Source organism: Amia ocellicauda, chromosome 23 (assembly GCF_036373705.1).
Source record: "Amia ocellicauda isolate fAmiCal2 chromosome 23, fAmiCal2.hap1, whole genome shotgun sequence".
NCBI classification, from domain to species: domain Eukaryota; kingdom Metazoa; phylum Chordata; class Actinopteri; order Amiiformes; family Amiidae; genus Amia; species Amia ocellicauda.
The window spans coordinates 19781395-19808621 of record NC_089872.1 but is presented as its reverse complement, the minus strand read 5'-3'; the positions used below and the strand labels follow the sequence as shown (position 1 = coordinate 19808621).

Genomic DNA, 27227 nt, shown 5'->3' with positions numbered 1-27227 from the left:
GTCTCTCAGCACTCACAGAGTTGAGGATTCGCGAGCCTCGGCAGAGCCCGAGAGACGGCTGCTCGGCCGCGCCATGATGACAGATTTAGCGCTCTGCACACAGGAGGGGGAGAGCACGGGCAGGCCGGGGCTGGCACTCCCATCCCGTTTCTCCCTGCCGTTGCTCCGTATCTCAGCATAATTCCCTTTGCTTCCCTCCATTCCCTACTCGCCTGCCTCCTTCCCTTCCTCTGCCTCACTTTCTCCCTGGTTTTCACTCTCCGCCTCACCCTCACCTCTCCAAAAAGCAACCTGCCCCCTCTCTGTCTCGGTCTCTCTCTTTGTGTCTCTCTCTCTCTCTTGTTTAAACTGCGTTTCTTTTACTGGACTCAGTGTGGAGCCTCTCTTTACTTGAAACACAAAAGTAAAAAAAAAAAAGTTGCTGTGTAAACCCATTAGATGTGGCAGCCACACATCACAGCACCCTCCCCGGCAGACAGGTAGGAACAGAAGCAGGACTCACAGCTTTGGAGAAGGCCAGCGACCCGACGCCCCTCTCGAAGGTGCCCAGGCCGACGACCTGCAGCGTGGACAGGGTGACCGAGTCCCAGACACGGACGTGGGGCTGCAGCGGCTGCGGAGAGGAAGACCAGGTTACTGGAAGAGACACACACAAGGGCAGTGATGTTCAGACTGTACAATGCACTAGTTAGAGCTCATCTGGATACTGTGGACAGTTCTGTGCTCCACATTTCAAGAAAGATATCCAGGTCTGAAGGGAATGTCCGACTGAGAGACTGAGGAACTGAACCTTTTCACCCTGGAACAGAGGAGACTACGTGGGGACTTGATCCAAGTCTTCAAAATCATGAATGGCATCGACCACATCAAACCAGAGGAGCTTCTCCAGATCAGCAGGGACACACGCACCCGGGGACACAAATGGAAATTGGGCTTCAAGGCATTCAAGACAGAAAACAGGAGACACTTCTTCACACAGAGAGGCGTCACAATCTGAACAAACTCCCCAGCGATGTGGCTGAAGAGACAATTTGGGAACATTCAAAAACAGACTGGATAGGATCCTTGATCACTTAGTTATTAATGGACACCAAACGAGCGCTCCTCTCGATTGGACACTGTTTTATGTTCTTAAAGTCTGTTTTCACCAAGACCAATGTGATTTAATAAAGTATTCAGTCTATAAATCCTGACTTTAGGACTCGCTTCTCCTCGCAGTACTGACAGTGCGCACATACACCTTGCTTTCGGATTATCTCAGACATTTGTAAATCTTGGAGACATAACTACAGAAATGGCGGTTCCCTCAAACTGCCTGATGTTATCTGAGCTACTTAACTCTGAAGAATCTGAACTGTGAAGATCAACATTTAATTAAGAGCAGACTAATTTACAGAGAAAAACAACGTTTCTTTGTTTTGCAGTTGATAGGTTTAATAGGTGTAATGGCACGGATGTAATTTAAAATCGGTCTGTTAACAGATGCTTATCTGGGTGCATTTTATCAGAAACACCGGAAGGAATTCACCGTGTGACACTGTGTGCTTTTTTCTGTCTGTGTTTCTTTGACAGACACTTTAATCTCACAGATCTACCTACCTTTGCACACAGGAGATTAGCAATTTCCAAATGCCTTCCCCACCGCCACGCAAAACCACAAAAGTACAGATAAGTGGGGAGGATTACGGCATCGTGCAGCTTTACCGCCCTGTCAGGTCCTCAAAACCCCAGCGACGTCCCTGAGACATTCTCATAATGATCTGACTTCACCACTCACACTTTCAAGCCATATATGTTACGCACAGCTGCCTTTCAATGTTTTCTGGGTAATGCGTTTTAATTTGTTATGTTTAGTTTTTGTTGTCTTGTGTGGTTTATTCATTCTTTAGGAAACGCACAGTTCAAACTGGAAAGCATGAGGCCGACTTGGGAGCGACTTCAATGGTGTCCCTTGAGTGTGTCGTGAATGAATATCCTCACCGGTCAGGAATTTGGAGACACATTCAACAGATCGGCGGATATGAATGAGAACGCATGCTAAATCGTCTTTATAAGGTTCGGGACATCGTCACCCGACTCTAAAACCTCCACGGCTGACTGATTTCTCAGAAGGGGCGCCCCGGATCTCTCCGCTCTGTCAGCCTGTCGACTGCTCGGCCGCGGAGCGCTTATTTAGCGCGGGTCTCACACGTGGGATTCCTGGAGAGGACGTGTGTGCGAGGGAATAAACTGGGTGTAACAAAACAAAAGCAAACCAAAATGTTGTGCAGATGTTACGAAAAACATCCCGATGCGGAGAATGCAGAAGCGCTCACCCTCCCGTCCTTGTCGACCCCGGCGATCTGGCCCGTCGCGATTCGGATCTTGTCAGGGTGAACGGCCAAGCTGTGGGGGAAACGGAGGAGAATTTTTTACATGAATTGCAATTTATAGCTGAATTACTGCCACACAATTCCATTTTGTTTCCCTCACAGTGTTTTCATCACATGGCAAAGACGAATAATTATTTATTTTGTACAACACTGAACATTACAAAACGTTCACTCATTAGACCCGAGAGGAGAACGCAGTGCATTCTGGGTCGAGCTCCGAAACTTCCTGTTCACACAGAGCAAGCGACGAATAGCGATACATATTTTGGTTCTCGTTCTTTTGTGGAACACGATCCTTGATATTTAAAACCACAATGCCCTTTGTATCATTTGCCTTTGCTTGAATATTCGGCCAATGTGCCCCATTTGCATTTTTATCTGCTGCTCTATTCAAAGCTGCGGCGCTCTCAAAGAAACTGGCGAGTTTGGGACACCTGGCCTGGCGTGCTGAGCAGATAGTCTGCGGTCTCTAATAAACGGTTACTGTAATACGCTACACTGTGGTCCAAATAAACAAAAAATTCAAAAGTTTAAGCAGAGTGTAGAAAAAGAGCGGTCAGCCACGGGATATCTGGCCAAAGACTGTGAATTTACTGGGGTAAAAGGTGAGCCGCGGCGCAGGGCGTCTGTTGCACAAGGTCAATCTGAATCCCTACCATTTGACGCAGTCCGTGTGGCCCAGGTAGTGCCGCTGTGTCCGCTCCTCGTAGTTGAACAGCACCACGACGGAGGCGATGAAGTACACGATCTCCCCCGTGGGTAGCAGGTACACGTTGGCCCTGCAGTCCCGGCCCCTGTAGCCAAACCTGTGCCGGGAGGTTAAGGAGCAGGAACTGGGGAGAGTGTAGGCCGGTAGGGTAGACATAGAGAGAGGAGAAGACAGACGGCAGAGAAAGAATGACAAAAAGAATGGAACATGGAGAAAGGGAGTGAGGCAAAAAGGTGAGGGCTACCAAACCAAAAAGGCAGACAGATAGACCGTGGAGATCGATCCATTAAGCACAGCGGTGGCCGTGAAAGGATACACCCACTCCAGCTTGAGCTTCTCGGGGGGCAGCTCTATGCGGATGTCCTCGTAGTTCTCCACGTCGGACGGGACGAACATGGTGATGGGCCGGCCGCGCATGAACATCTTGATGTACTCTCCCTCTGTCGGGGCAGGAAGGTAGGAAGGACTGAGAGGAGAGCGACAGAGCGAGAGAGACACCCTGGCGCCCTCACACCCCTCCGCCCCGAACTGAAGAACACGGAGGGGGGGCCTCACCGTACCTTCGATCAACAGCGAGGGGTGGCAACTACAACACCTGAAAACATCCGCCCTGTTCACTATCTGGGCTCTCGCTCTGTGCCGAACAGGTTAAGTCTTGTGGCATTAGTTTACAAGACCATAAAGAACAGAGGTTATTTGTTTATTTATCCCCTGGCTGCCACCAATTCCCACCCACTCCCAGGTAAGTCTCTAATTAGAGGGATGGAAAAAAACAAAAACATAGTATTCTGCCCTTTCTTCATCAGGGCCATAAAATTACAGCTCTTTGTTTGTTCTTTACAAAGGGAAAGTACCAGCCACTATTTTCCTCCACGCTTCCCCCCCCTGTAATTAGGTAGGGGTGTGTCCCACAAAGAACCACTGGCACAGATTCACACGCTGTTTCTCTCTCTCTCTCTCTCTCTCTCTCTCTCTCTCTCTCTCTCTCTCTTCCCTTCCCCCCTCCAGGCAGGACAGTCTTAGTTACTCAACAGTTTATGGTGTCTCTTTTTACTCTGTCTTTTGGGTTTGTTTTCTCAAAAGCTGAACTATAAAGGGAAGACTAAAACAGTCTTCAGAATCGAAAAGCATGCCTCACTTTTCATTCCTGTTTAATTATCATCATTATTATATATAGGAGAGACACTGCTATCTGAAACTGAAACTAAAGCAAACATATGCAACATATACAACATAAAAAATGCAAATGTAGTCTCTTTGTATATTAAATACGCACATATGTGTCACCAACACTGAGGTCCAAAGAGACCGATTGAGGTTAGTGGACAGACATGCACAGTGGCATCTTTTATAATGTTATTCATGCTACAAAAATCCAAGCGAAGGCACACGGACAGTGCTGTGCGAGAGAGAAAGCAGCAGGAGGAAGCGAGATGGAAATTCAGACGGAGTTTGAAGAGAAATAAACAGGGAGCCGCGGTAGAACTCGAACTGCAGGAAAGGTACGGTTTCACTAACTGGGATGGCTGGAATTTATTTGCCTTGTCTATCGTCCAAACTGCGCTGGCCACAGACTAAACTTCTCCTCTTATTTCTTTGCCTAAAATGAGACCTGGTGTGAGAGGAGCAGTTCATAGAGTGCAGATTGAGGATATTTTCACACGTTAAAACAACAAAAATCGAATAAAAATTGGAGTAAAACCAATGAAAACATATGATGAATTAAGTCGGCAATCACAAACCGATCTAAAGACCCCAATCCAATCTCTTAACTGGCCCCTGTTCTTTACACTGAGGGTGGCAGCATTTCAATCATGTAGGAAAAGTCTCTGTCAGAGGGTGGCAACGCCCGCAAGCTTCAGTTGCAGTTTGGGGTACTTGCACTGTCTACTTTTGTCATGATGTGCTTGAGAGATGCCCCAGCTCAGTCAGTGAAGGGTTAAGGAGGCAGCGAGTCAGTTTTGTTATAAAGTGTACATTTTTGGCGTGGCGCTGACCCCTACAGCACCCCTCAAACCAGGAGAGAGCACCGCCGTCCACATGCAATCTGTTGCAGAGTTCGAAATTCAGCCCCTCCTCGGAAACCAAGCACCACAATGATAAAAAACGATCAGTAATAGCAAAAATAATATGCGCAAATCTGGAGCAAGATCCCGTTTTTTCACTCCACCGCTGCTCACAGAGATAACCGGCAAATGCACGTCACTAGTTGCGTCTGAATCTTGAATTTCGGAGACCCCAGAGAAAGACCCCTGGCACCCAGTATGTTTTTAAAAGAAGGAGAACAAAATGTTTATATTTTACTTTACAGCCCACTTGTCAAAAAGAAAAACAATACCGCAATAAAAAAAAAATACCGCAACATTTTCATCCTCCGCTATATAATCGGAGCGCATTTCTCCGGGTCTGGGAATATTTACACTGGCTCGACCCGAGGTGGAGGAGGGATGTTTTTCACACAGGACATTCCTCTGCATCCTGGCGGAGCGAGGGTCCCGTCCATGAGCGCAAGAATGACATTAATTAAGTTTTTATTCCTAGCATGATGAGATGAAAATGTCAGCCTGATTTCTGCCACTATTATCACACAAGGCAATATTTTACAGTTTAACAATACTCAGAGGACAGATTTTTTTCTTCTAACGGAGTCAAGGTTGTTTCAAAAGAAAAAAACACCTACTTGATTCAAAGGAGGTTTTCATAAAGAGTAAACTCAGTGAACTCTTGTGTATATCCTGTTAAAAATCACCCAATTCATCACCTTGTGGGCTCTTGTGCAAAATCCGAATTTACATTTGTTTTTGTTTTAAGAAATTAAGAAGATCATAGCTGACTAGACTCAGGAATGTTTTATTCACTCTGACTCTGGGATTTATTGCACACTTCGTTCTTGGTTCGTGGGTGTGGGGGGTTAAACGCCGTGAGTCAGTAGTGCGTCAGTTCAGACGGCTCATGGGGGACCGAGCAAAGGCCTGGCCATCTGGCGCGGTTCCTACTCGGATCCTGACAGTATTGAGGCTGGGACACGAGCGCTGGGCTGTTTCGCACCCTGCAACACCTTCACACTGAGAAGCAAAGCCCTGAGACACACAGACCGAAGAGAGAGAGAGAGACGCACACGGAGAGACAGAGAGCGGGCAGCCGGGCGCAGTACACGGAGTGACCCCAACACCCGGTCACTCCTGAGATGAGGGTCTTACCTTGGCAGTTTTTCTCTCGTGTTGACATTTTTGCTGGTTATGAGACAGAAATAAAATCACTCAAACAAAACAAAAAACGAAAAAGGAAAACAAAAATATAATACACAAAAAATAAAAAATAAATGCAGCTGAACACTGACTCCCAAATTAAGATGTGGCCATAAAATGAGAAGACAGAAAGTGGGGCAGAGGGAAGATCTGGGAAGGGTTCCTCAGAGTTCGTAATCGTGACAGGAGGGCTTACAGAGACGTCGGATAGCCTGCAGACTGAATTGCAAGGTAACTTCACTCATTCTGACAACTCGTGGAGCCAACAGTTTACACAAGTGTTAGTAAGTCCCACACAATGTAAAAATAAGCAATGCCTATTCAAACAAAGTGTTTAGTGATTTGATTGGCTTAGGGAAAAGAAAAACCTGCTTTTCAGATGCGCTGCTAACCGAGTCTTCATCCCTGCCCTTGTGCAGAGCGCTGGGCCAGACAGCAGTAGCCGAATCTGCGCTCGGAGACGGAGGGTCGCAGTTGTGTCATGTTTTAAGTGACTCCTTCCTTCGGGTTGACAAGCCCTTCCTCATAATCACGCAGCTGGGCTCAGGGAGGATGTGCCTGCTATTAATAATCCCCCCCTTCCACAGGCCAGAGCAAGGCCAATTACAACACTTACTGCGGCCGACCTGCCAAGAAGGAATCTGCAGCCGAACGCAGCTTTTGTCAAGGTCAGATAGTGATGAAATACTCTACGCTATTTCAGCAATAAAAATACCAGAGTGGTCTAGCTGCCGGGATGACGACTCCGAACGACCTCGAGGGCCGACAGATGAGGAGAGTAAACAAAAGCGAGGGCCGTGGACGACTGAACTGGGACGGCCCTTGAGTGCGTCCGCTCGGCGCTGGAGAGGGGCGGGGAACAGTAATGAACACGACAATGAGAGGAGCAGCTACAATTAGAGAGAAACAGTTAAGTTATTGCTTCTTACCTTGGCTGATAATTGGCTCTTTGTGCCTGTAAGTGAAAAACATAAGACAGTAATGATTAAAAGGGCTGGGATACACTGTGTGCATTTCAAGGATTTTGCCGAGATGTGGCGAGAAAATACAATGTTTGTCGCGTCTGCAGCTCAAGAAATAAGCCTTGTAAGATCGCCCTGCAGGCCAGGAAGGGGTTAACCGTCCCTTTTGGCGCTGAGCAACCGAGACAGACTCCTATTCAGAGCCCCCCCGAGCCTCGACTGAGCCATGCTGCTGACAAGTCGATGCATTATCTGCGACGGGGATCTCTGGAGCCGGGCCAGATGTTAATCGCTGCGCCCATGATTTAGCGACTGCCTCGACTCCAGAGCAACCTGCCGCTCGTACGGAGAGCTGCGTATGGCCTGTCAGAGCACAGTCTCAGTCCAGCCTGTCTCTACAGTGGCTATGCTGTGTGGTACATTTTCATTTAGTTTTATTTCTTTTATGTTCTGTTCTGTAGGGGGAAAAAATAAATACAGAACAAATAAAACTAAATTAAAATGTACCGAACACCGTAGCCACAAAGGAGGCTAAATATTTAGCCCACAACACTCCGCACCTGGCAGGAGGGGAGACGTGCAGCGAGCCGAGGCATGTCCAGTACCACTACCGACAGGCACGCGCCCGGATCAGCGCCCTGTCGACCGTATTAACCTGTCATGGGATGGGTGGCGCGCTGAAAGAGCCAGAGTCTTTAACTCCACCATCAAAGGCTGAAACCTATTACCGAATTCCATCTCATCAGGCTCGGAGTGATTGGCTTTAAACCTTTTCTTCGCGTCTGAGCGCTGTCTGGATGAGGCAGAACAGTCCTTCACTCGGAAGCGGGCCGGGCTCGGGTGCCTGTGGACGGGAATCGGGGACACTCACTTCTCTGCATTCTTCACCATTTTGGACAGCAGTTTGGAGGTGGAGGCCGCCTTCACCAGCTTGTTCCTGTTGTCCTCTGACGTCTCCCAGGTGCTGCTCTGCGAACGCTCGATCCCAGAGCCCCTCTTCATGCTGTGACCCCCGCTCTCGCCAAGCACGAGACAGCACGGGAGACAGGAAGAGAGGAGACAGAAAGACAGGACTCGTCACTTCCACGGGCCTCGGACCCAGAGCGGGGAACATCCCTCTCTCAGTCTCTCAGGAGAGAGAGAGAGAGAGAGAGAGAGAGAGAGAGAGAGAGGCTAACTTTCTGGGGGGGTTGACATGGTTGCACTTCTTCCCTATTCCATTTTGTATTATAAATAAACAATAAACAAAGTGATTTTCTCAATAGAAATCTGAGAATTTCTCTCAAACAAATAATAATCAAATGAAATCTTACAGTCCTTAAATTTGGGCATTAACAGTACTTCCCCCCCCCCCAGCCAATTTTCCCACCCACACCGCTGTCAGAGCCCTGGCACCCCCCCAGACAAGATAGGACACTGAGTACACCGGAGCCGAGCTGCAGAGACAGAGACAAGAGGCAGGCCCTCCGCAGAACGCCCGCTGGACAGGAACAAAAACAGAGATGCAGTGTTAAGTCAGAGTCCCACAGCAGGGGAGCCCCCCGCCATGCACACGGCGGAGAGGGGAAAGCACAGACCCCCAGCGCAGATTAGTAGACGGGGGGGCCGCCGAGTGGCACGGGGCCCCCAAGGCTCCGTGAGGGGGAAAACGCAGGCCGAAGCGTCAGAGCATCAGAGGACGATTAAAAACAGACGAGCGTGAACGAGGGGAGGCAGAAACCCGCATGCAGGTGCTGTTCACACAGGGGCGCTGAGGGAGAGAGTGTTAATCGCAGTTAGGAGCCAGAGTGGTCCGGATCACGTCTCCGCGGGGGTCTCCCCGAGGCACTGGGGTGATGGGCGTGGAGATGATGGGTTCACTAACGGCACTTGTGGGGACCGAGCTTTAGCTGCTGCTTTGCAATTAGGAGGAAATGTAATTGAGGCTTCTGCTCTGGCTTGAGTCTTCAAAAGAGATAAATTAGAAAGTGTGCTTTAAACTTTAACTTTTTTTTTTTTAATTATGGCAGATCAACAAAACTGTTAATATCTCTCGTTTGGTTTAAGCAAGGATAGGTAATTACAGACAGACTTCCTTTGAAAGGAATATGGGACCAGTAGAAGGGGGATTATAGTGTTGCCGATTAAGGGATTTCTGAGATGCTTCTCTCTACCAGAAGGTCTCGTTTAAAAGGATGTACTACACTGACACTGCTGTCAACACAGGGAGGAAGAGACCAAGGCGTCCCTGGTCGGATCTAGTCAAACCCAGGAGCCTCCAGACGCCAGGGGAGAAGGCCCAGACAGAGACGTAGAGAAGTGACCCGGACCACGGCGACCACAGAAGCCAAACAGGTTATTTCCAGCGAAGAGACGGTTGCTGTCAACGGGTCAGGGTTGTAATGTTTCTGAAAGGGGAGGATGGGAGGCGATGTTGGGGATGGGGGTTGAGCCGAGAGCAGCAGCATCGTGGGTTCACCTCGGGGGGCGATGGCAGCTTCATGTGAAACATCTGAAAGACGCTGAAATAGATTAAGAGATCGTTCCTTGCCGATTATATACGTAATTTCTTTAAGTTTTTTCCACTGAAAGTAATGCCAAGAAAAATCAACAACAAGTGGACCGACAGTGGAGTCGCCCCGGGGCGCGGAGATGGGCGACGCAAGCGACTACGAGCGAGCAAGAAAACTCACTTTCAATCACAGGCACGACCTCCCTGCTACGATTTGCACTCCGGCAGTAATAACCCATCGCATTTCCAGGAAGACTGGCAGGCTCGTTTATTTTTGAGTTAGCGGGAGCAGCTCTAATGCACTGTAATGCTGGTTTCTGCAATATCTCCTCTCAAACCTGTTCGATTATTCAGATTCTCTGGGTTAACAGCTGGTTTGAGAGCAGTTATCGAGTCTAGAGTCTTTTATGTTTTGAAAACTCAAAGAAAATGAGCATCTGCGTTCAGCTCCAGCCAAAAACCTCAAACTGCGGACTCGAAACGGGTCTTCCTCCCTTGCTGGCATCCTTTCATGATCTAGGTTACCTACTGTGCGCATCTGCAGGGGAAATCGTATCTGGCATCCAGCCACTGGTAGAGATGGCATCTGAAACCGGGAGCAGCGTGGCAGCCCACGATCCGGGGCTTGAGATTTTAATAACAGCCTTGCCCAGTCACTGCTGCTGCTGCTGCTACCCAAACATGTGTTAATCATGAGCGCCTGCTGGCTCTGGTTTCATCGGGCGCTCCCCCACGTGGGTTCAGAAGTCTGTGTGTGTGTGTGGGCAGTCACGTCGGCCTGGTCTTAAGCGGCGTGGAGGCGGGGGGTTTACGATGGAAGCTCGACGAGAGATGGGAGGTTTGGATGAAGAAAGAAATGTAAACAAAGCAGAAGTTAAGGTTTTGAAAGGCCAGGTCGTCAGCAGAGAAGGAGCGAGACGTTCTTCCTGGGGAGCTACGAAAGTGTGGAGGATGTCAGGGTGAGAGAGAGGCCCGGCTCGGCATCGAGTCAGCGCCGGGGCGGACGGGACATAGTCTCCCCTCCTGAAACATTACAACCCTTTTACCCTCTGGCGCGGCCAGGCTGCGCGGCCGGGAGCTTCGGGAACCTTTTGGGTGGCGCGGCGCTCTTGCTCTCTGGGGTGTGCCTTTGCGTTTGGGGGGGATGGGGGGAGGAAGGGTGACTGGAGGGCGACGGCGCCTGGGGGGCCGAGGCGGGTGGGCCGCAGGGGCTGGCGGGGGCTCTCTCGGTGGCCTCCTCCTTCTCTTTTATCCCTTCCATCGGTGGTTTGTCCTTCTTTTTCTCCGGGCCGCTGGAAGAACAACAAAGGGGTCAAAACCCGTGGGGAGGGAATGGGAGAGAGGGACACCCCCCCCACAGAAACCAAAGAGAGAGGAGAGAGAGAGAGAGAGAGAGAGAGAGTGAGTGAGACAGTGCGGCAGACCCCGGCATCGTCTTCAAGGACAGGGAAGGAAAGTTAATGTTAAAGATGGGAACGTTCATTCAGTCTGCAACCGTTGGAGCCCAGGGACCGGGCCTAGTACAGCAATCATTAATTAAACTTGTTTTGGGTGAGGGTGTGAATATCCCATCATCTACCACACATTTCCAAGTAACCACTGATTTAAATACTGCAGCTGGACCAGAGCGGGAAAGCAAGTCAATATCCAGTTCCTGGGAATCGAAGCATCACCCATTCAGCCACTGGACGCCCCAGGTGATGATTCGATTCCCAGTGTGTCATCTTCACTGGTGTGACATTATAACTAAACTCAGTGTAAACAGCAGCTTCCAGGAACCATTTATCAGGCAGATGGCATGACAGCCACAGGTGCCAGAGTGTTTTTTCTCTCGCTCCTCATAGGAAGACATTTCCAAGCACGGCTCCCTGTTCAATCGACCCGTAATCTGTGTAGGGAGGCCTCGGAGATCCACTGAAGCTGTCAGCAGAAGATCCGGCAGCTTGAAACACTAGGAAAATACCTGAGGAAGGGTGTTTAGGGGAGTGTGGGGGACGTGAGGTATCATTAACCAAAATGAAAGTCCCTCGGAGTCGGCAGGAGGCTGATAAAAGTAAGTATTCATTTGGCAGTCAAATTAAAACATAACAAAATGCAGTTTGTGTTTTTATCTCTTTCCTGATCTTTCTGTGGTTTGAAAATATGAGTCATACGAAAATAAAAGAGAGGGGGAGGAACAGAGATGGACCGACGTGGCGAAAAAGGCGTCGGCGAGAGGGAGACGGGGATCGGTACCTTTTGGCGGCGGAGGCGAGCGTCTCTTTCTTGGCCACGGACACGGAGGAGGTGTGCGCCGGCTTGCGGCCGGAGGAGCCGCCATTGGCGATGCAGGACATGGAGTAGGCCTCGCGCAGGGGGTTCTGGCCTGTGGACAGAGAGAGAGAGAGAGAGAGAGAGAGAGAGCAGGGGGTTAAAGAGCAGGTGGAGGACAGGACAGGACAGGATGGACAGGGACAGATGGAGAGGGTAAAAAGGAGAGTAAACGTGTGACAGTAAGATGGACTGTGGGGGGGAAAGAGGGACAGAGAGGACATGGAGGACGGGAAAACCTGAGATGTTAGATTGACAGAGAGAGACAGACTCAGGAGAGATACAGAAGAGAGAAAGAGAGAGACCCTCAGGAAAGTGATATCAGGAGTGATGTATATTTTCTTGTGTTTATGTATCACCTGTATTGTACATGCTTTGGCAACAGTTGTGTAAACATGCCAGTAAAGTTGTTTTGAATTGAACTGAATTGAATGGAGAGAGGGAGAGAGAGGAGAGGATGGAAGAGTGTGCGTGGAGGAAGGGGAGGGTTTGCTGGGGTTGGGGTTGTTTGAAGCCTGCTGAGAGGAGGATGTTGGGAAGGAAGGACAAAGAGAGGGATTAATTACAGCCAGAATCCCTATTCCAACCCAACACCCCCCCCCCCACCCAGACTTTTTAATTGGATAAAAGAGAACAGATTACAGGAACCTGGAGCCGGTTCCCGAGATAATTGACTTAAGAGTTCATTAGCAGAGCAGGGAGAGCTGAATCAAACCGAGTCTCTTCTGTGAATAATGATGCCCCCTTTTTAGCGGCGGGGCGCGGCGACGAGAGACGGATTTCCCCACGCAAGATCAAATAAACAGATGAAGATATAATCAAACTGCCTTACATGATAATCCATTGTGAAGTTGAGACACGCATCACGCACGGCTGATTTCACAGATCTGGTGTCACCGAACACATGCCTCAGCTTCATGGACCATTACCCCCCGTCTCCACTAAACACGGATGGGATAACCCTGCATTTCGCCTCTCCTCTCACACGATCCTGCTCAGCCCGCCAGAACACAGACACGGAGGATTAATAAACACATACATAATGCATTAAGATGCTTTCGGTGGCCATGAGTCACCTCTCACCTGACGCATTGACCCAGTAAGACCCGAGAGACCTAACGTGAGCTGTTTTTTACGCCAATACCAGAGCACAGGGTCGCCGGATAAAGCTGCCGCCCAGACGAGTCCACGGTGCCTTGCCCCTCTGAGACCTCTCCCATCTGACACACTCACGGGCCCCCTGCTGCTCGTGCAGGCGCCCCGCTGCGTCACGGATGCGTCTAATCCACCCCTGCCCTCAGCGGTGGGGTCAGACAGACCAGGAGACACGATTTCCAAGGTGGGAGAGGGAAGCGGCCACAGAAAAGCAACAGCCGCTTTCAGGCACAGTACCGCATCACTGAGTTGAAGTATCAGATTAAGAAAAGCTTGTAACACACACAGTGCCTTCCCCCCCCCACTCCATGGCACCTTCCACGATCACAATCTGGACAGTGCGGTACTTCAACGGAGCGGCGCACGCAACTGGGGGCGTGTGGAGTGAGGGAGGATCAAAGTGATGTGGAAAAAGAAAACGCTCTCTCTCACACACACACACCTCATCCATCCGAACGAAGACAATTATTATCACAACCACAGCAGACTCAAATTAAAGGTGATTTGTGAACACACACACACACACACACACTGTTCCCTGACATTTCTCCCAAGGAATGTCTCTCTCTGTGTTTATGGTAAATTGTTGTTGACCCCCTGTCAGTTTGAATCTCTCTCCTCCGGCTGCGCTGGAGGCCGGCTCCAGATGTTGGCGATTACGCCAGTGGGACGGGGGAAACCAGAGATCTCCAAATAAAAGCTGCTCTCGGAGCCGAAAATCGATTTTGATTACGGCCTTCTCAGTGTTATTGTAAAACGAGATCAGGTGGATCCACATCCCGCATTCCTGAGGCCCAGGTCATCCTCCGGTGAAGCGGCTGATTTTATAGACCCCAGTTACTGTACAGAGCAGATTTAAGCTAGAGCTGGCAGGGGGAGTATTTTACAGACTTCAAAACAACTTTGGTGTGTCCTAGTTTTATTTGGGGTTTATGTTGACATTATTCTGCATGTTGAGGTTCTCTTCTCTACCTTTATTTTTCTTTGTGCTGTGATAAAAGTGCAATACAGCATCCCTCTGAGGAGCACTGGTCTCACAACCTCTCTTTGGGTGTCTTCCTGCACCTGAGCGCTGCGGACGGCTCATAACAAGGCACTGGGGGGTTCCTCTGTGCAGCACCAACGCACAGCAACACATACATGCGCCGGGGCTCCGTAATGGGACTCCGTAAGTGTGCCATGACACACGCATCTGAATGCTACACGGGACACCAGAAAAGTCACACGGCATCTTTCACAGAAGACACAGGCAGACTATGACAGGATTTTAGCGGCCCTCTCGGGTGGAACATGTCACACACCATGTCCCTGAAAGTCGCCGTCCCAGTAATAGAATTAGCCTCCAGTGACGTCATAATGAGATAAAACAGCAGCTAAAGCGCTGGCGGTGACCTCCTGGGTCCGCTGTGAAGGGAGCGGCCAGAGAGATGACCTCACACTTGGGCCGAGCTGGACTCCGACACACCGGTCTGGACTTCTTCAACGAACACTAGTCAAGACAATAACCTAAACTAAGTACACTTAAACCTCAAAATGTTTACAGTATTATTATTATAATCAATAATTATAATTTAGAAGTCTTAGGTTCAGAATACATTAATACTGCTTGGTTTTAAAACCATTTATATTTGCATAAACGTCTGGCAGTCGCATTCGTCTGTTTTAAATGTGGCCCCCAGTGGCACGACGTCAACCAGCACACTGTCAGAGCCCCCCGTGCCGGAGAGGGGAGTCTCGGTGAGGGGCGGGATGAAGCAGCCCGGGGATCATTGGGAAAGCCGGGTCGGACGAGCGAGTGACAGAGGAGCCCTGTTAAGCGATACAGCTGAACCGGGGGCCAGCAATGAATGGAGGTATTCTTCTCGCACTTGGCAGGGACCCCGTTCTCGCTCCGGCTGGTCGTTTAACTGTTTCACTGCTGGGCGGTGGGGGGAGGGGAGTGCGAGCCAGGTAACCGAGCCAGGAGGGGCCCCACGGCTGCCGAAGGGGGTCGAGCCCAGCCCACTTTACGCTCGGCCCTCATCAACAACGGACGCCGGGCTGTTATCTTCCTGAAGCCGAGAGTCACAGGTTGAAAGACTGGAAATCTGGTTGGGGATTCTAGCTCTTATTTTTTTTCCCCTATGCACGTCCAGAGACCGGGGCCCGCTGTATCAGAGGCAGGGAGCCCAGATTCTCAGAGCGATCGTTACGGAGGGAAAATAACCTCAAGCTACCGACCCTCAATGGGGCCCCGCGCACGCACTGAAACCCACCCTTTCTGTTTGAGTTGGCAAGCCCACCTTGCGCTTTTGTTCTGAGAAACTCAGAGAGGTCAGAGGGTGTTGCAACAGCAAGACTGTGTTACACCCTGAGTAAGCAGGAGCGATGATCTCCTACAAGCGCACACTGATCTCAGCAGATATGCCATCATATTAATCATGGGAAGATAAAAAGAATGGCACTTAGGGGGCTACAATTAACATTGCAGCAACTGAAACCACTCAACACTCAATAAACGGTTCAAAAACAAAGAATGAAAGCTCCTGAACCTCAAGCCCTTGTCCTGGCGCTGTCAATAGAGGCATTGTCACCACGGCACCACGCTTGAGATGGGCTGACCTGAGACGAGGTCACCGTGAACTCAGGGCTCGTCTCCGCTGCCGCTGGCTGTGCTTTATCCACCAATCAATCTAGTTTGAAACGGACCACAGAAGCAACGCGAGCCCAGAGAGGAACGTCAGGCTTTTACAACAGGACGCCCGTGTCAAAATACTGCCCCTCGGCGTAAGAGGGTTTTCTGCACGGAGTTGTGGACCGAATTACCTGGCGAAAGAGAGACTGGCTATAACACGGGGTCAGACAGGAAGCACTTTCGTCAAAGTGTTTAGCTTAACAGGTTCGTATTGTTTAAGCATCTGATGCTCTTCAAGCTGCAAAAAAAGACTAAGTAAACAAGAGCTTCATGATGGAGATTAATATGCATTTTAGTGAGGGTAGGGGAGTAGCACACTTTTCTCTCTCAGACTCAGAGATGCTACAATTGGTGCCATTGTCTCTCTGCCAGCCCTTGTCTGGTTTCAGGTTTTTATGTGCCCGTCCTCCCTGCGTCTCGGTCTCGGTCGGGCTCCCACTCCAAACAAGCAGAGCCACGGGTTTTGATCGTGTTATTTCATGTGCCCCCCCACCCCGCCCAGACGGTGCAACCAGGACAGCGCCGCAGTGTCCCGACTGCACCATGAAAAACCCTTTGACCCAAACCCCCGGCTTGCACACAAACCCACTACTGTGCGTCCAACGCCGTCCCAGAGCCCTCACTCAGACACCGGGTCAACTCGAGCCTTGGCCACAGACACACGCGGAGCTGGGGGTGGGTTCACGAACGCCAGCCTTTGACCAGGGTGTTCAATCCGGACGAACAAGCTGTGTTTATTTAGCGCCGGGGTAAATATTTACCTGTGGCAATCAGGCTTCACCGTGCAGCTGCTGCTCAAACGCTTTACAGAGGCAGGGAGGGCGAGAGAAGTTAAACAAGCCTGAATCGCTCACAGAGAAAAGGAGAAAAAGAGCTTCTCTATTTACCCTCCAATGGTTTTCAGTAATCGTGCTTGGCAAGGATGTTATTTTACCAGTAATTTACCCATATAGCCAGTAACCCTCAGTGCCTGTATTCAGCCTTAAAGCAATCAAATTACCCCTCAGTGCTCACAAAATTAAATTAAACAATCTAATTGGTTAATTAATTGATCTGATGAGATATTGTGCAGTCATTCTGTCTCCTGAAATACAGAATCATATTCACTTCTCGGCAGGATCTTAATGTCATTTCCTGACACAATTCCATTTAAGCTCCATTAGGCGCTGCTAACCGAGGTCTTGTCGGCGGAAAGAGAGAGAGGATAACGTCCGTCTGGCTCCTCTAACCAGCGCTGGACTGAACCGGTCCCCCGAGACGTCCCCCACCTCAGCCTGGAGACAGAGAGATCGCCGTCCACCACGGGGAGAACAAGCGCTCCCAGCACGCTGTAATCAAAATAAATGAATACACAACCGGGCCGGAGAGACTCACAGATCATTAAACCAATACAGCCGGGACCCTAAAGTGCTCTGGCCGTATGAGTCCGGCGGTCAGATTTATTGGGTAGAAATCCTGGCTCGGCTCACTGTTGCTTTAACTCTTTTAAAGACATCCCGACGGAGGTTTTATGCGCCCCAGCTGGGTGCTCGTTATCAAAAAGCATAAACGAGAGCCCTAGGCCATCTACCGTGTTGAGACCCGGTCCTCTTGAGCTCAGCCAGGAGGGGGCAGCGACGTGGGGTGGGTCGTACCTTTGCCGGGGGGCATTTTCCTCATGGCGGCGGCCGTGTCCTCGGAGAGAGCCAGGCGCCGCAGCACGTCGGCCAGCGCGGCCTTCAGCACCGTGATCTCGTCCTCCTGCTGCTGAACGCGCAGCTCCAGGGACGACAGCCGGTCCTGCACGTCCGAGGCGCTCGCGCCCGAGATGCTGTCATCTACAGCAGGGAAAGAGAGAAGGAGAGGGAGAGACTGTCAGGAGAGTCATACAGGAGAGAGAGAGAGTGTGATAGAGACAGAGAGACACACACACTCAGGAGAAAGAAAGAGAGACATTCTGGACAGTGATATCAGTAATTCAGAAACATGACAAACCCCCTTTCCCCTTCCCACAACAGGGCATCAACCGTCCCCGGTGTCCCCAACATGCTCAGAGCAATCCTGCCTTTCAAAAGCCGACCACCGGCCCACAGCTCGGCACCCACGGCGCAGCCAACAATGACACTTCTGCTCCGAACACCGTCGCCCTCACCGCAGAGGAACAGAGCGGTCTTTCACAGCGCCTCGGGGAGATGTATATAGTAGAGAACACAGTCGTTCTTAAGATAGGAGGAAAAGAAGGAAGGATGACACTTTTCTTGAATAAGGAGAGAGAAGGATTTGGCCAGATTAACTGCAGGCGATATTTCAGGTCAAGGCCGAATTCTCGTCCACAAAGGGAGGCGTCATTGTGGAATAGGCGTCAGGAACTGGAAAAACCTGTTGTGGTAATTGACCGAGGTTAGGTTTTGAGACAGTTTCCTTAAAAACATGACCAGGTAGAGAGTGCAATTAGGAATTACTGCACAGTTCAATAACCTCAATTTATTTGTGTGAACGGTGGGGAGGGTTTCAGAGGGGGTTTGGGGGAGAAAACTCTCTCGGTTCAAAGAGTTCAGGATATATTTTTTTGCTGCCGTTTTAAAGCAAATCAGAAAATTATTTCCCAAACATCTCCCAAACAATTCTCTCTTTCAAGCTTCCTTTCACTTCTCAAGACATTTTTCCTACTCACTGCCGTCGCAGAAATGACATTGGCAGAGGGAGAGGATACAGAGGAATATCACACAGCCCTACTGTGACTAATAGCTGCATTTCTGCATCTTGCCAAGTGAAATTGCGGTTTGCATTCTGATTGCTGGATGAATGCACAGTAATTTCCTCGCTAAAGTGGTTGGAGGTCCAAGTATTCAATCTGCAAATGGGATCCTGAGGTTTCTCATTAGTGCCCCGCCGACTGAGGTCTCGGGTGGGCTCGCTTTCCCAGGACGGCCTGGGACAGTGGGACTGAAGCAGGCCGATTTCCAGGACCCCGGACACATGAGTCGTTCTGCAGTTTTCAAACGTGAGGAAAGGGTTTGGTTTCAATTCGTTTGCGAAGTCTTGGGCTTCAAATGAGAGAGACATCGAGGACACGTCAAATGCCACCCAAGACACACAGGCATGGGGGTAACTCTGTGTTAGATTCTTCACTGAGGGACACATAGTGAACATCTTGGCACCTCATCTCTACACTTCACTTTTCCAGACCAGGCAAAGAGAGAGAACCTTTTATTTCCCAAAAATACAAATGAAACCAAGCGCTATGACTAAGACCTCAAGATTAAAAGCCACTGTGTCCAGATTCTCCCTTTTCATTACTTTTTTTTTTTAATTACTTTATTTGTAATCCTCCACATGTAAAAAAATTATTGGAAGCTGCAAATCTTGGAGAACAGGCCTCGTTGAAAGAAAGATAGGATTAGGAGGCCAAAGAAGTAGAGGAGAGGAGAGGAGAGGGATGGAGCTCGGGCAGCCAGCCAGACACCCAGGGCGGGGACAAGAGACGGCAGAGACACGGGCAGCGTCGGAGGAGGGCGAACTCGGGGAAGCAAGAGGCGGACGGGAGGGGAATTCTCCCAGAAAGATGTGTGCAATAGTTCTGAAATTATTTTAACAGGTCAAATTACAGGCTAAAATGAAACACCCTTTTGCTTCCCATGGATTCGGTGCCAACATCCAGTCTGGTAATGAGGGTGATCGTAAGTATCGGTGTTGGACTCTGAATGGCTTTTATTGAGCCGGCTGCCCTGGATGCGTTTCTGAGGGAATGGCTGGGCCACCGCATGTTCGGCCCACTACTGAAGCCAGGAGTTAATGTGCTCCTGCTGCCGTTCCCCAGCATGAAACTCTCAGGAAGGGCTGTTAATCTGACCCCTGCTCTTTGAGAGACGCTGGGTTCTCCCGGTTCTCTCTTCCATCAAGAGACCAAGGCAGCTCTCTGTATTAACTCAAGTGATGGGGATCCAAGCCTGGGTTAAACAGCAGCTCTAACCACCAGGTGAAGCGGTTTCAGCCTGAGCTCAGATCTATACCTCGTCCCTCTGTATCTTTCATCCTCTGGGGCTGGAGACGTGCCACGATACATCGAGCTGCAACCCAAGCCTCTCAGAGCGGGGAGTGGGGCTGTAACGGCATGTAATTGTTGTCTCTGCTCTGACAGGACAGCGCCTAAGGGACAGCGTGAAAAACGGCCCGCTTGGCCAAACGCGAATCCGCACAGCCGGTATCCAGTTTCACCCCGCAGACTCGAGAAGCACTTGTGTTAAGAGCATTTTGTTCATGCACCAGCGCTCCATTATGCAAAACACTTGTCGCGAAAGTCTTGTTCGTGAGATCATTGCCGGGTGCTGAATATTTGCATGTCCACACAAGAGCAGTAAAGATACTTTACTGCCGAGGATGGCGGAAAACGCTGCGATTCGCTCTCAGCCCTGGCCGATTAGGGCAGAGATGAGAACAGTAAAAGGCATTAGCTACTTTCTAAAGCTACAAAAACATTAAATAACCACAAAGAGCAATGATTTTGGAAGACAAACGTATGGTTCCTGGTTCCATGTGACCCTGGAAAGTGACTTTGCAATTTAAATTACTCTCACGCCAAAGAATTTCCTCATAATAAAAATAAATATCCAGATTATAAATATCAAAGGGCAAAACGAATGCAGAACACCAACAAAAAATAAAAACTACACGCATGGATTTCAGCTTTAAAAATCATTTAAACTTTCACTGCTGAAGGGCACGACACACCTAGAGCAAACAAAGAAAACTGCTCCTGATGCCAGAGAGCAGCCGCGTTCTTGTCATCTCTAACTGCACGATCTTTAGTTTCCCCCTCTGTCAGTAAAGGTCACAGAGAGAGAGAGAGAGAGAGAGAGAGAGAGAGAAGCGCAGGGAAAGGCAGAGACGCGGCGAGAGAGGCAGGCCTCGCCACACATCTCCAGCCAGATGTCGGTGCCCAGAATGGAGGGCAGAGTTTTCAGAGGTTCCTCAATAAAGTCTCACAATGTTGCGGAGGTTTGACGTTAAAAATAGACTGTCTCGTTTGAGCTATTCTTTTTTGCTTTAAACTATTCACAAAGCACACGGCAACCTCTTCATGGGTTATCCGCAGAACGTTTTCCAGACAATCCTATACGTTACGATTAGCTTCTTGATATACTTAATCCTGCTTGGGGACAAATCTTCTGTAGATTCTTAAATTGGAAACAACAGCACAAATCTAGCTCTGATAGGATTCCTGCATCAATAAGGTTTGAACAGGTTTGAAAGTACAAAGGACTGAATTAGCTGTACTTTCAAACCTGTTTACTTTATTTTCTATGCACTATATAAACATGTGCGTTTACCAGCAAACAAGAGAGGCAGGGCACGGCATTTGCTTCGTCCTGAGCTGCGGCCACCGACACCAACACCCAGGCCCTGGCAAAACACCGCACCGCAGAGTCTGCACAGCGGAGCGGATCAAACCGGAGAGTTGTTCTTGTGTTTCCATGGTGCAGGACAGCGGAACATCTGATACAGCCCCCTGCGAGCGAGTCTTTCAGCACAAAAGCGTTTCATGTCATCCTCTCCATTAACGATAATCCCGCTGTGCGTGTCTCAACGCACGGCCGGGCTTTTCCAACGCGAGCGCACAGCACTGGCCAGACCTCCGCTCCTTTTAAAAGCCCTTTTCCTGTATGAAGCGGTTTATTTTGGTAAGGATTTAAGTCATTTGAAGTACTGGTTTGAATAAGCATGCGAGTTGGGGGGGAAATAAATCACGTGCTCTGGGAATCTATCTATCTGTCCATCTGTCTCTCTCTCTCTCTCATAATCATCTTTACCAATCCACTTCTGGATGGCAGTTTCCACATGTTTCAATTCACAGCATCTCAGATCTTCTCAACCATGATCTGCCATGATGTTTTCATATCTACTCAGACTTGACTAGCAGAACGAATGCAACTGCACTGGCTGTGCAGCAGAGAACAACTGCAATATTGTGCCCATGAGAAAGCGATGCGTCTCGAGTGTGCTTGTGCTTATCTGAATGTCTGGAACGCCGCCACGGCCGCCGGGAGTCCCGAGACGCTGAAGTCCCGCCGGCTCGTGGGGGAATCCACCAGCGGGCCAAGAATGTTCCACCAGGGCTCGATTAGCTGACAAAGCCAAAGAGGAATGGCAAACAAATGCACGGGGGAAAACTCATTGAAATGTTTGCAAGATTGATTATAAATCACCCTCTGTGTCGCCCGCTTTCGAACACCCAGTGGGCCGAGCCAGAGGAGCTGTAGCTTAAAGTGCATATGAACCGGTCTCTTTAATTAGACATCTTTGCTTGTGTCAGAAACTGTTCTTCATATCACTCTACAGTAAAGTGCTGTAACATAAAGCAAGTGGCACATGGGTTGGGACAGGGAGTGCACAGGGCAGCCGATATCACGACATATCTCGAAAGGGATTATCATGAGCATCTTTTTTCTCTTTTAATTTTACAGTGCATGTTCAGCTGAGAGATGAGCTGCTACTTCAATCACACAGAGAATATGTCGTAAACCCCCAGTAATTCCTGACCTGCGGAGCTGTGGCCTTGAGCTCTGCGTCTGCAGATTTTAAACAGCTCTCCCCCCCCGCCCCGCTCAGAGAGGAAGGGAAGCTCCTCCACTTGTCACATTTCTCAATGGGCCAACACATTCCAGGGGCTTTCACCTCCTTCCGCTAATTCAGTTCCAGGTATTCAGCGCTGTGGGCGCCGGCATTGTTCGCACAGAGCGAGAGAAACAGTTGTCGGGAAAGCATTGTTGACCTGCCTTGCACATAATGCCCTGCCAGCGTCCCGCACTTCAAGGAAAATCTGCGTCACAACCGTAACAATTATGACAAATGACTAAATCCTAAAAACGCACTCCATGTGAAAGCCTGAAGGGCATTTTGGGGCACATCTCAACACCACAATGACGAATAATGGATGAAAGCAGACTGAGGGTTAGAGATCACTTCTCTGACGTGTTTAAAAACCGCGGACTCCTACGTTTGACCTCTCAGTTGGTCCGATTCAGACAGAAGCTTTTTCTCTCGTATTCCTCCGTGCCTATCGCGCTGACACTCTGCCCATTCAGCACGGGCTTGGAGCAGCTGCACCCTAACCCTAGTGCATTGTATGAAAAGGCTGCTGAACAAAGGGGGCTTACCACAGGGAAGTGAAGTGTGAAGGAACAAATACACACTGATAGTGAAAACCTCACCTTGCAGTCGAGTCAGTCCTCTCTGTATTCCAAAGGCGACGCAAACAATCCTCACATTTCTTTTGGGAGGCCCTGGCATTCAGTTTTAGTCCCAGCAGCACATTTAAAATCTTTCAAATACTGACTCTTCCTACACCGGAGAAAGCACCACATGCTCAGACTTTGCGGATCATTTTCAACGTCGTCCATCTGATCATTTCGGCAGCCCGCTGACTGAGAGATATCCGTCCCCGGCAGTCTGCGGAGGGGGCCCGGCGATGGCGATACAGCCATCTGTGGGCCCCGGTCATCATCAACGAAGGTGTGCATCTCTATTACATGGATGGAGTCCGGCCCAGATAGCTGGGCCCGTCTAATAATAATGGCCGTGTGGCAAAAGCATGGTGATTATCTGAGCAGAGGTGGCTGGTGACAAGAGGCAGCTTTCAAAAGAGGCCATGTCTAACGGAGAGGCAGAAACAGGAAGTGGGCAATAAAAGCCGCTCTTATAAGTTGAGGGACAGGTCAGCGCTGGTGCTTTACACCTACAAGTATAATGTGGATTGATTTTATCCTTAATCAGTCACCAATTCTTTGAAAGTAAGCAGAGTGACATGCATTGATGGCACGATCAATATATCGAACTTAATCTGGGACGGAATGTAGGCCCTATTTTTTTTTTTTTTTATATATAATTACAACATAGGCCTATATTTTTTCATTTTACAATGCTATCCTCATTTCTGCACTGTATATATAAAATAGAATATTGTTTTTGTGTTTTGGGATTCTTTTAAATTCTTACAAATGTCAGAAATCCATTTCCACAGTTTTCTCTCCTAATTTTTCATTTTCCCGCGTTAATCCATTGAATAAATAAACTTACAAATCCCCAAAATCTGCTCAGACACATCATATTATTTTTTGTTCTCAGTATAGGGATCCATCCTTTAGGCCGGGGGGGTCAATATTAGTTTCCAGCTGTAGTGCAAACGGACGGACGGCAGCAGAAACCGCATCGAGTCTCACTAGAGGTCAGAGGTCACGGCTTCCTTTGACCTCCCAGTCGGAGAGCGAGGGTCAGCACAGCACCTGGCTATTCTAGGAGTCGCTCACTCTCTCACACACTCTCACTCACACCTCCGATCTGTGGCTTCAGCTGCCCCCTTTCTGCTCTGACTGTTGGCAGAATGGAAATAGTGTGGCATCTTTAATCACATCTACAAAAAATCAAAGGAAATTAATCTTTGAAATAATTGTATTCAATTACCCCAGATCTTAAGACTGAGGATAAATTCTTATACCACACGATGTCTCTAGGAAATACAGCTTGAAGAGAAACTGGAGAGAGAGAGTGTGTGTGTGTGTGTGTGTGTGTGAGGGTTTTAATGAACCAGGCTGGTAGTGCACCAGCAAGAACAATTATCATCTCCAAACAGGTCTGGCAGCACATTCATTAACTGCCATTCGCTACGGCGGATCATGCAAACTAAGAAACGCAGAAGCAGGCGGCACTTCAAAGCAGAACCCGCTCCCTGGATCCCTCTCCACGGCGCTGCTGCACGCACCCCCCAGACGGGCCGGATCCCCTGGGCGCCTCCTGCCTGAGCGGACTCCCTGGTCGGGGGGGCTCTCGTCTCAGAGCGAGCCACTGGACTGGGGCCAGGCCGCTTCGGGGCTCCAGCGACAAATTTGCCAACCAACTCGCTCCTTACAGTTTACTCTCACGCTGGCAGAGTCAATGTGTGCGTTTATATTTCAATCCATCTTCATTTTAATTTGGAATATACACTCACCTAAAGGATTATTAGGAACACCATACTAATACTGTGTTTGACCTCCTTTCGCCTTCAGAACTGCCTTAATTCTACGTGGCATTGATTCAACAAGGTGCTGAAAGCATTCTTTAGAAATGTTGGCCCATATTGATAGGATAGCATCTTGCAGTTGATGGAGATTTGTGGGATGCACATCCAGGGCACGAAGCTCCCGTTCCACCACATCCCAAAGATGCTCTATTGGGTTGAGATCTGGTGACTGTGGGGGCCAGTTTAGTACAGTGAACTCATTGTCATGTTCAAGAAACCAATTTGAAATGATTCGACCTTTGTGACATGGTGCATTATCCTGCTGGAAGTAGCCATCAGAGGATGGGTACATGGTGGTCATAAAGGGATGGACATGGTCAGAAACAATTCTCAGGTAGGCCGTGGCATTTAAACGATGCCCAATTGGCACTAAGGGGCCTAAAGTGTGCCAAGAAAACATCCCCCACACCATTACACCACCACCACCAGCCTGCACAGTGGTAACAAGGCATGATGGATCCATGTTCTCATTCTGTTTACGCCAAATTCTGACTCTACCATCTGAATGTCTCACCAGAAATCGAGACTCATCAGACCAGGCAACATTTTTCCAGTCTTCAACTGTCCAATTTTGGCGAGCTTGTGCAAATTGTAGCCTCTTTTTCCTATTTGTAGTGGAGATGAGTGGTACCCGGTGGGGTCTTCTGCTGTTGTAGCCCATCCGCCTCAAGGTTGTACGTGTTGTGGCTTCACAAATGCTTTGCTGGATACCTCGGTTGTAACGAGTGGTTATTTCAGTCAAAGTTGCTCTTCTATCAGCTTGAATCAGTCGGCCCATTCTCCTCTGACCTCTAGCATCAACAAGGCATTTTCGCCCACAGGACTGCCGCATACTGGATGTTTTTCCCTTTTCACACCATTCTTTGTAAACCCTAGAAATGGTTGTGCGTGAAAATCCCAGTAACTGAGCAGATTGTGAAATACTCAGACCGGCCCGTCTGGCACCAACAACCATGCCACGCTCAAAATTGCTTAAATCACCTTTCTTTCCCATTCAGACATTCAGTTTGGAGTTCAGGAGATTGTCTTGACCAGGACCACACCCCTAAATGCATTGAAGCAACTGCCATGTGATTGGTTGGTTAGATAATTGCATTAATGAGAAATTGAACAGGTGTTCCTAATAATCCTTTAGGTGAGTGTATATCACCTTCGTTTTCCTGCAGGTTCTGGGAATCTGCGTCTCCAGTTGTTGAGGTTCCCTGTTCCTGTAGCTTGAGGACCTGAAGGTCTTTGCTCAGGGGGACACAGTAAAAATCACTAATTCTCCACTTCCTGCACCGAAACAAACATGGCATCCTGAACAGCAGCCCAAAAAGCATCCCACACAGATCACACAGACACGCCAGAGCCCTCTCTCTCCGTCGCAAAAGCACCAAGGAGCTGAGCTGTATGGAAATCCTCTGCAAAGACGCCTGCTCAAACCTCAAAAGCCTGCCTCCACAGCCCTTATTAATTCCCTTTGATTTGTCCCTCGCTCAGGGGTCCAGCTGGGAGTTACATTGCGATCGAATGCGAGGAGAAGAAGCTGCCAACGAGGAGAAACGATCTGCCTTTATGCAAAGCAGATTTCTTTTGTATCGTATCAGGTAACACATCCTAGCTACATTTACCTGTCTGACACTGAGAGCATTTCATAGCCGCAAAACGACACAGCCTTTCCCGAATCAGTCTGAAGGATATTTAACTTGGAATTCACTCATAAAATCGCAGAACGGGCCATCAATCGATGCATTAAAGCGATGTTAGTCTGAAGCCAGGCGTTCGATAAATGCACAGTGGGAGTTGCACAATATGTTTCTGCAAAAACTCTGTGATCGACGGCACGTCTCCCTTCCTCCTCCTGAGAAAAAGCAGTGTTATTTATGATCTATAAATAGGAAAATACACTGAGAATGAGTCACTCTCGGTTGCATTAAAAACGGAACATTAAAATCAGCAAAAGATATTTCATGTCTGCAGGCCTCAGTCGAACATATTGCTCAGTTTGATGATCACCTCTGCACACTGTCTGTGGACCCTTTTTTAGACTCTAAAAGCAGATCCAAGCTCATTCAGCAGGTCTGAAGTTGTGCTAGGTCTTCATCAACACAATCCTCACTTCCTGTGTCACAATATTACAGTGTTTAATAACAAGAGGTACATTGTGTAAGAAATATCCCGACTAATACAGGCAGACATCTAGTAGGACCTCAATGCTCAGACGCCAGAGAAAAGGTAAAGCATCTTGTATTCTGGGGCAAATTACTCCATAAATTGCGTTCTCTGA

The 27227-nt window shown here is 49.1% G+C and overlaps 1 protein-coding gene across 2 annotated transcripts in view; it reads right to left on the bottom strand.

Annotated features, from left to right (window-relative positions):
• eml4 (EMAP like 4) overlaps positions 1-27227 on the bottom strand; it is a 70617-nt gene that overhangs the window by 16809 nt on the left and 26581 nt on the right. For both annotated transcript variants that reach the window (XM_066697227.1, XM_066697226.1), the window contains exons 2-11: positions 17556-17738; positions 12018-12147; positions 10871-11074; positions 8163-8294; positions 7259-7284; positions 6282-6314; positions 3398-3521; positions 3029-3178; positions 2316-2385; positions 503-613 (exon numbers count right to left, since the gene is read on the bottom strand). In XM_066697227.1, coding sequence (XP_066553324.1) covers positions 503-613; positions 2316-2385; positions 3029-3178; positions 3398-3521; positions 6282-6314; positions 7259-7284; positions 8163-8294; positions 10871-11074; positions 12018-12147; positions 17556-17738 — 1163 coding nt within the window. The remainder of the gene's footprint in view (positions 1-502; positions 614-2315; positions 2386-3028; positions 3179-3397; positions 3522-6281; positions 6315-7258; positions 7285-8162; positions 8295-10870; positions 11075-12017; positions 12148-17555; positions 17739-27227) is intronic.